The 11,990-nt window shown below is 49.6% G+C and overlaps 1 protein-coding gene across 1 annotated transcript in view; it reads right to left on the bottom strand.

The window, feature by feature from the left end:
- Window positions 1-9,868: 9,868 nt before the first annotated feature.
- The window catches only part of UBN2 (ubinuclein 2), a gene marked incomplete at its 5' end in the record, with an annotated part of 65,098 nt that continues 62,976 nt past the window's right edge, over window positions 9,869-11,990 (bottom strand). The window contains one exon of the mRNA XM_006887218.1: window positions 9,869-9,918. Coding sequence (XP_006887280.1) covers window positions 9,869-9,918 — 50 coding nt within the window. The remainder of the gene's footprint in view (window positions 9,919-11,990) is intronic.

Here is an 11,990-nt window from a genome sequence, read left to right as displayed (position 1 = left end):
AAGGTAGCATGAGATTGGGAAATAGGCAGAGAGAGAAGGGTACAAGCACGGGCAAGGCGCTGTGAGGTGCTCCCTTCCTGGCCCTGCAGGTCATCACTGCACAGGGTGGCCTGTCACCGTGGCCAGCCCTGAAGAGGGGCCCTGAGGGTGGGAGGGGTAAGGTGTGCGCCTCTGATTTAGGTGTGTGAGGGCTGTTTGTTCTTTCCTTCTAACAGCCACCTTTCACAGAAGAGGGCCTTCACCTCGAAGACTGGAAAAGGTGGGCACTTTGCAGACGAGGAGCTGTGGGGAATAGTGTGCTATGTGCTGGGTTGTTAACTCAATGGTCATTGGGGGAGAGATGAGGCCATCTCCTCCCCCACATTTACAGCCTTGGAAACCCCACGGAGGGTCACTGGGTGGAGTAAAGGGTCAGGTTTGCATGTGAGTCTACACTCCTGCCCCCACCCCACTATCCACAAGGTGAGTCCGGCGACCCTGCCCTCTCCACCAGTCCACATCCACCCACCCAGTGCACACTTTCTGGTGCTTCCTCACCACACACTCCACACTCCACCCGTCACCAGCCCCAGCCACTCACATGGCCTTCCAAGCCCCTCGGTCCCACTCCTGTCCTTCGCACTCTGTACAGCGAGGGCCACACTGTGGACAGTCACCGCACATATAGATAGGGGGGCAGGCTGGTGACTCACATGCCTCCCACAGTGAAAATGGAGTCAAATGGACGCAAGAACGTCACAGACACGGGGGCTGTATATATACATTCCTCTTTATTTAATACAACAAACACAGAACAATACAAAAGAAAAGAACACTCACGTAAAAGGCCTGTCACACACAACAGATGGGCCACATCTACACCGGTCAAATGAGGCTCCTGTGTGACATGGCACTGCTACACTTGGGACATGAGCGAAGGGTCAGCAAAGACCATGAACCAAGCAGCCCAGACCAAGGCAGGGAATATGCGAGCAGTGACCAGAGCCCTGTCCAGAACACTTCCCCCCACTCAGAAGCAAACCCAGATAATGTGATCAGATGTTAAAAAGGCCACCTGCTCTTTGTGCTTCTTTAGACTGTGACATGTGGCCTCCAACAGCGGACAGCTAGCTGGGCTGGAGTTCAAAGGGCGCGTGTTACTAGTGGCAGTTAGCAGAATCCTTTAGGCCTCAGACCTCCTGCAACGCCCCTTCATGTGGGGACACCTTGGCACAGTCCAGGGTTCGGCGGCCACAGCCTGATCCTGTCCTGTTCTGGCCAGAGATGGGATTTAACAAGAACTGCACATCTGAGGAGAGCCTCAGACAGACACACACAGGCACACACACACGCACGCACACACCCTGCACCCGTCCACAGAGCCTCCACACCCCTTTTATTTAAATTTATTATCATTATTCTTTTTTTCTTTTTTTTTTTTTACTAAAATAATACAAAAAAGGGAGACAGGTATATTTACAAAACCCATGGCTGGTACAGTACATAATTTTTAAGACATACTAAATGCTACAATCTTTCAGGTCCTGAGATTATTACAAATAGCAACTCAAAGCCTGTGTTCAGGTCCAGTTTTTAAATGGGGCGGGGGAAATCCCCAAATATTAAGTCACACGTTTATTTAAAATACAGTCTATTTCTTCAAGTTAGCCCACACACATCTCCTAGGCAGGGGTCAGAGGTGGGGGTTGCTGGGCAGTGTGCCACCAGGGGCTGGGCAGCAGGACCCAGGCCCACCTAACTGGCCAGCAACACCAAGGCCTGTCCAGTGTGCAAGCATGTGGAGGAGGTGTGCGTGGAGGGCAGTCACTCTACTGAGTGAACATCCTGTGTCAGACCGGCAGACAGCTGTCCTTCCCCGGAATGAGGACCTTCCCATCCTCTCCGACCAGCTCAGTGGACAGGCCTGCAGCCAGGACCACTCTGACAGATCAAAACGGGAGAAAGCATGTGCCGCTGAGGTACCCTGTGGGCTTTGACTGACAAGACGACCTGGGGCACAAAATTGTCACCAGCCAGAAATGTTTTGTCTCCCTAAATTTGACAACTTTTAGCAAATGACGCCACGGAAAGCCGCAGATCAAGCCAGTAAAATACCTCCAAGACCCCAACCCATCTGCCTGTAAGTGGATTCCGATTCGTGCCGACCAGCAGGACAGAGCAGAACCTCCCCACAAGGCTGTGCCCTTTACGGAAGCAGATGGTGACATCTTCTCCCAGGGATCAGGGGGACTCGAACCTCGGCGCTGAACCACTGGGCCACTAGGGCTCTATGCACAGCCAGGACTTAAAAGTTGGCTCAATTTCTAACTCTAGAAAACAGCAATACTGTTTTAAAACGAGAACAGCTTCCATCTTCAAGCCTTTTGCTAAAATCGAGCAACCCTTACTGACTGCAGGTTCAGAAGCTAAGGGTATGCTGGTCCTACCAACCACAAGGGCCAGCCGAAAAGGGGGTGCTTTGTGGATGCAAGAACAGAGGATGCCTGACAAGCTAAAGGCAGCCCACACGAGGAAGGCCAGGCCTCAGCTGAGCCCTAGCCTTGCTTTGCGGGAGGACAGAGCCAAGAAGTTCAAAACCAGCAGTGTTCCTGTGCTGGGTACTGCCATCTCGTCACTATTTTGGTCAGGCTTCCATCAGTGCTTTCCTGGCAAAGGTTTCGAAATCAGAAGGAAGACAGAGCAGACTTAGATTATTAGCAGACATTATGGGTAGGGAGGGTAGGTGCTATCTGGACAAAGTGACTCTGAGGGTGAGGACCCACAGGGCCTATGGAATCCAGCCCTCAGCAGAGTAGCTGGTGCAGGGACGTGGAGGGGACACCAGAGCCTCCGAGGCCTCTTACAGACATGCTGGAACAAGCAGAAGCCAGGACACGGAATGACCATGTTCCCTACCCCTGAAGTCGACCCTTTTCTACAAAGAAGAGGAAAACCTCTCCGTCCATGGGTGGACAGACGGGCCCATAATTGTATCGCTTATTTCTAACAGCATTTTGATCTGCTCAGGTTGCTGTGAGAAAGGGGTTGAAATACTAAACCACGATGAGATGGAAGCAGGCAGGAGCCGAGGAGGAGAGGTATCATGATACAAAGACGTTACAGCGGAGCAAAGCTAGCCACGGCCAAGCAATGTTCCTGTGGGTCCACATTCACAGGGAGTCTTCAGAGGCAGGTTCATGGGCACTGAGTCCCCTGCCTCCTCCCCCACTAGGCTGTGAACGTGACCTGTCAACACATGGGAGCCTTTCCATTCAACTCAACAGGGGACACATGTGAGTGAAAAAAGGGACATGAAAGTAGGGGAGACCTTTTTTCCCTAGACCCCCAACAATATGTGACCTACACCCCAATTCATCATTGAGCTGTTGGGTCACCTCAGAGGCTCTGAAGAGGGAAGAACTCAGAAGAGGAGTAACCAAGGTTCATTAGCAGAGCACTCCTCACCTGCCTGTCCAGCTCTTCAAACCTAAACTCCATGCCACAGAGCACAAGTCACCTCAGAACCGAACAGCAGGAGGTTCTCCCCACAACCACCCAACACCCACGAGACTGTCCCCAGCTTCGCACCGGAGACTGGGAGAGGGAGGGGTCTGCACTCAGTCTCTCAGTGGGAGGCTGTTGTTTTCCGACAGACACATGCAATCACTCTATTTTATGCTTCTCTGTTCATACTCCGTAGCAAATCACATGTTCAACAAAACCCTTAGACCTTATTTCTTTGGGCAGAAGTCTTAATATTTATTATCTGAGAAACGGAGTAAATGGAAAATGTAGACAAAAACTGTGGAAAATAAGAGTACGTTTATCTGCATAGTTGAAACTGAGAGACTATGAACTAAGGCTTATGAAAAAAATGCAACCCCACCCATAACCATAAAGCCCGACCACTAGAGAGTAATTGGGCCATGGCCAGTCCTGGGGGTCAGCTGTGAGATGCTAGCTGGGCCTGTTGCTTTCTATGATTCCCAAGAGCTGGGGTTCATACATTCATTCCTTTCCTGACCCCGAATGCGCTATGATGTAACTCCAGAAACAGGTCCTTCGAGTAGTATGGGGCCTGACTTACGAACACAGCTTCAATCTTCTTCCAGTTCTGAAGCAGGCCGATCGACATACTACAATTTTTCAGGCACAGGGGCTGAGAAAGTCACGTGGCCCCTCACCCTGCCTTCACGACCCTGGCCGGGAAATGCGTATTGCCTCCACTCTCCATGCACTGAAGTAGAAAACCCTCCACCTGCAGATGGGCTGGTGGGTACAGGCCAAGAGTGTGCACGGACCATCCTTAGTGGCACCCCACAAACCTGAGCATGTGTCCTCCACCTGCAGAAGGGCTGACAGGTGCAGGCAGGCCGTGAAGCACCTGCCCTGGCGCCATGCCACACAAGCTGAGCTCAGGTTCTGTGCTGCCTTCATATGGACGAAAATACAGAAATCTCACTCTGAAGGTGAAGAATGCAGCGGTCCATGCCCAAACAATCCAAGAGAATCATAAGGAGATGGAAAATGAGGCAGGGGAGACCCTCAGGGTCATTCCACATCTCCACTAACAACCATCCCAACAGGATCAGAAAAATGCACACAGGTGCGAACCCCATCAGAGGCTCGATAACCACTCCAACATCAAGCCCAGTGCCACCTATATTAGCCCAAACCAACTCTCTCTCCTACACAGAACATGCTTAAATAACAAATAGCTATCTAAAGAAGTCCAGTGAATTCCCCCCCCGCAACTTAAAAAACTGTATGATGCTTTCTATACCTATTCTAAAGGAACCTTCATTTTTAGTCTCTGCAGGAAGAATATACTACTACTTTTAATTATATAGGGCATTTTTAGAAACAACTCAAAATACTTGTGAATTCATAGAGTCTCTGCTTTTCTTGGGAGGTAGCGAACATTGTCATACCCACTTTTCTGATGGGTAATCTGAGGCACGAAGGTAACACACTGTCCCCCTGACGCAGTCAGTCCAGAGGGACACCTGGGCCAGAGTGCAAACACCAGGCTCCTTGCTCCTGTGATTCCACGGATCTTAGACACATTCACACTGGGTCTTGAGGACTGGTTCAACTTCGTCTCCCTCCACACATCACATCTGTTTGTTTCCAACAAGAAATTGGTAAATGGCAGATGCTACAAATGATGCAATTTTGTTCAAGGCAGAGACAACTTACAAGTCAGTAGGAAGCAACTCTGCCCATGTGAAACTACTGTAAAATATAAAGCAAGCCAAGGGTCTCTCGAGAATTCTAGAGGTGAAAGTTGTGTTTTCTGTGTCTGAATTTTTCCCATTTCTCAATTAATTTTAAACTTTTGACAGACACAGAGCTAGGGTGCATTCCAGATGCAATTCCCAGAGGAAACCAGGAAGCAGTGGAATGCCAACAGGGCTGCCAATCTGTTTCCCTGCCATGCAGCGTGGACGGCACATCCTGACTCTGGCCGTCACAGTGCACCACATCAACCTGCCCCACCCAAGACCCCCAGAGTGCCAATGCTTTCTCCTGGAACTTATGTAAGCTGAGGGCACGGAGCAGGGCGTTCCATCCACTGGAGCTAATGAGTCTTCTAGGTTGACTTGACTTGTAATAACGGACTTGTTTATATACTCTCTTTCTATGTACACATAGATTTGTTGGCTTGTATAAAAAGATAGTGAAGTGGAGAAGATAGCATTTTGTGAAAACGCAATGTCCTGATCGCCCATTTCAAGCAACTAAAAGCAACGGAATAAACAAGGCAGAGGTTTTGCAAATAGTATTGAAAGGGGAATCTTCAGGAAGGATGGAATGGTACAGCAGCTACCAGTCAGATATAAATATATATATATATACACACACACACATATAATGTCTATACATATATATGTATATATATATACACCTTACACATGTATCTAAGATATCTATGTCTCTTACACACATATCCATAAGATACATACATATATCTCTTACACACATATATCTCTTACACATAAATCTGTATATTCATAAAGAAAAGGGGGAATATTACAGCATCACCTGACATTGGCAAGTTTGAGATTCTTTCTCCTGAATCCCTGACTTATCAGCCTGCAGTTGAGGGTATTTGAGAAAATTTCAAAAGAGAGTAAAAAAAGAAGAGGAGGGAAGGCACTTAGCCAAAGGCCTGAAGAAGGATGTGGGGGGAGTAGTGTTGGCACTTACCAGTGCTAAGCAGTGACAGACGAACAGTTCATGAATCCTTTCCCCTTGGAGTCTCAACAAATAGAATTGCATAACTTCTTACAATCAGTCTTTTACCCATTACCACATTTTTCTTCTTCAGTCTAACAAAAATAAAGCACCTCCATTCCCCCAAACAGCAAAAACCTAGAAGCACCACGTGCACTTACTCCCATCACAGAAAAATGCCCCCTGTGAGGAGGTAAGACCAGCAGACCTGACACGCACAAACACGGCTAACAGCTCTCAAGTTGGGCCTGGTTATCAATCTTTCTCATTCTTTGATTTCCAACTTATAGACAAAAACACACAAACAAAAACCACAACTGCAAAACCTAAGCGCTTCAGCTCTGGAGACCAGTGTGCTTACTGGGTAGACTCCTGAACGAGTATCCTTACCCTGCACGCGGACCAGAGAACTGGACACAAGCCCCCAGAAAGGAAGAGGTGAAATCAGACTAATACACCAAGGAAGGAGGTCGAGATCAGTATGTAGCAGCATGTAGGATACAGGTGATGCTGAGAAGTGACCCCAAAGGGTACAGAGCTCTCATAATCAATGGCAGTTTTGAACAGTAGAATCTTCATTTCAGAAAATGTCTCGAACCAAGCCGAGGTGGGAAGGAGTGTGGATGGGGCGAGGCAGGAGCAAGACTGGACACACTGGCCCTTCCCAACCCCGGGAGTAAACAATCCAGATCTGCTTTGGGAAAAACTGCCCTGGGTTAAAATAATTTCCAGTATGTTGTTTCCAACAGGTGTCAAGCCTGAAGCATTCAGACGTGCGTCCAGGACTCCCCTCCCCTGAGCGACACAACATACCCAGTGCCTTGGGCTAAAAGCATCCAGTAGTCCTCCCATGTCCTCCAGCGGTTTCAAGGTGCTGATTTCTCCTTTCCCCATTCTGCTCTCAGGAGCCCGTGAGGAAGCATCACCTTAGGGGCAGTTATTGCTTGTTTACTTTGGAGCTCGGAGTAACTCCCAGACAGGCCGCGGCCGGCCCTGAAGACGGCTCTGCCGACCTTTATTGCTGTGAATACTGAGGATCCGCGTGTCCGAACGGCACAGCGCATGTACCGTGTACTGGGCACAGCGTGTGGACGGTGAACGTGAAGGCAGTTTACACTGAGACAGCTGGAGGAAACGGCTTCTTCCTGAACCAGACTCCCACTGCGGAGGACTGGCATTGGGAACTCGGCAGCGGGGCGCTGCTAACACTCTTCGGCTCAGTGGACTTTCCAGTTCTCACCATCTTAAGAGGGGACATGACTGGAGCTTTAAGTGCAAAAGTACAGTGTGAGCGGTAAGTCTCTGTGCTAAAAAGAACCAGCTGGCAGGTTTTGGTTCAGTGGGGAAAACCACGGAGGTGATGGTGAAGTACGGACGCGATCTCCCGACACAGTGTGCAGACCTGTGCTCAGGTGGCACTGACAGATGTGGGACACACGAGGCAGACACAGGACACATGCGTTATCTGACCCGTTTGTCCAACAGGAGGGGGGTGAAGGAATCAAGACCAAGGAGAAAGATGCAGCCTCCAGCCAGCCCGAGTTCTTCAAGCCTGGCGAAGGTGGGGAAGGGTCCACAAAGTCCCATTCTGATTATGCTGCAGGGTGTCAGCAGGGAGCGAGGTGCGGCAAGATCCAGAGCCAATGAGCTGGGAGAGACACGTCATGTCCTCGCCTGAGCCTGTGGTAAGCTTCCCGCTCTGCGTGTTTCTATCTGTAGACTTACAGGCACATACGTTACACGTTACACGCGTGTACAGGCTTGGTGACGGGCAGAAACACAGAAGACCTACTGCTATGGGGGAAAAACAAAGACCACCTTTCCAAACATTCCCACCCCAAAGAAAGCAAAGCCTGTGTGTGTGCGCACACATCACAAACTAGATTTTAAAGAAAGCAAGAGGCTGTCTCTACTGGACTAAATCAAGAACTAAAGCATAAACAAAGCGTTAATCAAACAGACTTGAGGAAAGCCAACTGTCTGCGGCACGCCTCGATCCCTCTGGGGTGTCTGGGAGCACACAGCATTCTCTGTTTTAATGGTGAACTAGTCTCAGAGGCAAGAAATTCTACCAATGATGCCTTTGAAAAATCTTTCCCCTGAACTGTGACAAGTTCCTAGAACGACAGTTGTCAGTTCTTCATGAAGCTGGTGTATCCCTGAAGTCACAGTACAGACAGAGATCTGAAGAGATCCACGGGGTTCAGCCACGGTTCCCTTGGCTATTTGGGGCTTTTGTTTGTAAATAAACTTGGTACAGGGTAACATGTAATGAAAATGTATCTTGCTACGTGATACTAAATAGATTTGTTTGATTTTGGGGTTTGGTTGTTTTGGGTTTTATTTTTTTAAAGTTTAATCTGTCATTACAAATGGATCAAATAAAGAGCTTAGACTGTCCTTACGGGTACAGTTTGAAAACACTCAGAAGCCTAAACAGCAAGCAAACAAGTAGATGCTGATGAGGTAAAAAATGGTAACGCTAAATCTGAAAGAGCGATTTCTCCCATACCGTCCGCGTGAACTGTGCTGTGAGTAATGGAGTTCAACCTGGGCCCACTTCAGACCAATGTTAATATGCTGCTAAGACCTCAACCTGTTCCCAATCAGTTTTGTACACTGTACGTCAGGTGTACAAATACACTGTGATTGCTAGAAAAATTAACTCCTTCACCTAGATGGAATCCCTCCCTTTAAAACACCACGTTAAAGAGTCAACACTTCAGAACGCCATCAGAATGACTGCAGAGGCAACACCCCTGGAAGGTCACTTTCTCAAAGAACAGAGCTGGGAACTGGAGGAGACTGGAGGAGCTGGGGTCCCCCTGGGCCATGGTGGCCAGCAGCCCTGAAGCAGAGGCGCTCACTCAAGAGACACATGTGAACACAGCCACACTCTGACCTGGAGAACGGAAACACGACCAGATACACAGACGAGCCGGAGAGCAGAGCTCAGCGCCTGCTTCAGAATGGAGGGTGACCCGACCCCACACACGGGCGCGCCGAGGCTTCGCCCGGCTGGAGACCAGGGAGACTTGGTGACACGTCCCTCCCTGCATTAGCCGACTTTCCCGAGGCATCTCCACACACCGTCCCAGGTCAGGAGTGGACACGCTGGGGGCAGGCTCAACTCTGCTCAGATTCAGGTGCTATGGCCGTGGTTACTCTGCCTCAAAGGCAACGACACGCGGTTTTATTTTGGTGCCACGTCAGCGGCACAGTCTGCTCGGACAGACACACCCTCCACTGTGCCAACCGAGCAGCCTAACTGCAGGATCCTGCCTCTCATCACAGGAGGGCAGGGTCCCGCCATCGTCCAGCTCGGACCCCTGGGAGGAATGGTGTCCACCCACAGCCGAGCCTTCCTCTTCCTCCTCGGGCGAATGCCAGTGTGGGGGTCCCAGTCGGTTAACAGGTTAACTCTGTCTTTTGTCAGAAGCGCCTGGAGCTCGTGAGGCTGCTGGAGGGCCGCTCGTGCCCCCACGCCCGGCGTTGATCAAGTAACGTTCCTTCTTCTCCTCCTCACCACAGTGCTTGGGACGAGAGAATGTAAACATGGACAGAAGCAGCAGCCCTGTGACCCGTCAGTACTGTCCCTCAGGCGGAGTCCAGCGGCCAGTCCCGCGCCGCCTCCCCACGGCCCGCCGTGCGCTCACTGAGATTTCCGTGGTACTTTAGTGTCTCCTTTACTTTGGCCTCCATCTGGGAAGAAGAGATGTTGGGGGGGCACGTTATTGACAAACAGGTCAGAGAAACACAACAAAGCAAAACAACGGGCTTATTCTGGCTGAAAAGTTCGTGGTTAACATCCTTCACGTGGGAGCACTAAAAAGGCAAAAACTCAACCAGAAGGACCCTCCGTGAAGGACTGAGGTTCAGCTGGTTTCAGGGGCCCAAGACCCAGTAGGCAGGACAACAAAGGACCCAGAAGGTGCTCACCTTCAAGGCTCCCACCCCGTCTTCTGATTTCTTTAGAAGACGAGGCAAACTTCCACTCCTTGCAATCGGAATTGGATTTCTTGTAATGGTATTTCGTTTTGTACACGAAAGGGTCCCTCAGCAGCAGGAGCCACCTGGGCGGCCCTCACCTGCTGTGCTCAAGGGTCAGCTCCCCCAAGGACACCATCTCACTGTGACCGTCTGAGGAAAAGGCTCATCCCCCTGTACACCCCAGCTAAGCTGCTGAGACACACACTGGGCGGAGAGCCAGCCGGACGCCAACAGCCAACAGCCAACAGCACACAAGGCCACCGTCTCAGTGCAGACACAAAGCCAGACATCACAGGCCCGAGAGAAAGAGGGGAGGAGCCCTGACTTTGAAAGGAGAGACAGGGATAGCAGAGGCAGAGGCAGACAGGAGCAAGCAGCTGTGTAGTACCAACACACTTGAAGGGAGGGCTGGAAGGGACCACAGAGGTCAGTGTGGGACACTCAGGTGACACCCACTCCCACTCCACACCTTCACCTCGACCAAAGTCGCCTCTTTTAAAGAAAAGGTAGATCAACGAGACAAGATGGGTATTTACAAGTTGCACAGAAACTACTACTGAAATGACCTTGGGGAGACTGTCCAAGGAACTGGCTTTTCTGTCCACAGTGAGATGGGATACTCCTGTGTTTGTAGAAAGGCTCTGACCCTTAGGTGGTTTCATTCTTAACATGGCAAGATGTTTTTAGGTGGGGTTTTGCACAAGGAAGCTCATGAAGTAACAGAATACTCATGTTAACCAGACTGTGAGATTCTTTAGACCAAGTTCGGCAAAGTACAGCCCAAGGGCCAAATCTCAACTGTCATCTGGTTTTATAAACAAAGTTTTACTAGAGGCCATCCACACTCATTCACTGATGTGCTTATGGTGGTTTTCAAACTGAAATGTCAGTTAAGCAGCTGGCAGGGACCTCACATGGCTTGCACAGTCTGAGAGAGTGAACAAGTGGTCCCTACAGATGCCCAGCTGCAGGCAACAAAGCTGGCATTACTGACTTCTTACTCTGTACCAGAGACCATGCGAGAAGCTTTCAATCCATTATTCTGTTAACGTCTCACAAGTCTGTTTGTTTTGCTTAAAAAAAAAACAAACCAAAATCAAACAAAATAAAAAAATTAAAAACACCTCAAAACAATACTCCTTGTACCAGTCAGATCTGATTTGACAGTACACGTAAAAATAATACAATAAAAATAAAAAAAAAACAACAAACAAAAAAAAACAAAACACAACACTCCTGTCACTAATTTATGATCATGAGCTCATAGTGGTACTGTGATGGTCACAGTGGCAGTTGTAGAAGCGAACCTTGGTGGATCGCCATGCCTGCGACTTAGACTTTAAAATGCTTTTAGACGCACTGCCTTTGAGCCCCCGGCGCGCCTGCCCGTGGTGCCGGGGGTTAAGCTGCTGCGCAAGAGCATGAGTTCGCACATAACTGGGGCCCCAGCCCGCTGCAGGCGGCGGACCAGGCCTCTGCCGGGGTTCGCCTCTTGGGTCTCAATTCTTAGGATGATCCCTTTGGGAACGGATAGTAGGCTCCTCGACTAATTGCGTTTCCTGTGTGTGCTGTCATCCAGTAAACTTTTAAGTGTTATTGCAAAAAAAAAATGCTTTTAGAATGAGAAACTCAAAACAGCTTTACTAAAGTCCTATGTAACTAGCCAAGTGTCCTTTCTCGTGTTCCAAGGAGGCTGCTGGACAGGAAGACAATGCAGAGAAGTCAAGGTGGCCTTTGAGCAGGGGGGTTTCACATGGTAGCGATCTGGCAGACCCAGGGCAAAG

The sequence above is a fragment of the Elephantulus edwardii genome, unplaced genomic scaffold (genome assembly GCF_000299155.1).
Source record: "Elephantulus edwardii isolate Elephantulus edwardi_28Jun2011 unplaced genomic scaffold, EleEdw1.0 scaffold00055, whole genome shotgun sequence".
Lineage (NCBI taxonomy): Eukaryota > Metazoa > Chordata > Mammalia > Macroscelidea > Macroscelididae > Elephantulus > Elephantulus edwardii.
Note: the sequence above shows the minus strand (reverse complement) of the source record. Positions and strands in the feature narration are given on the sequence as shown.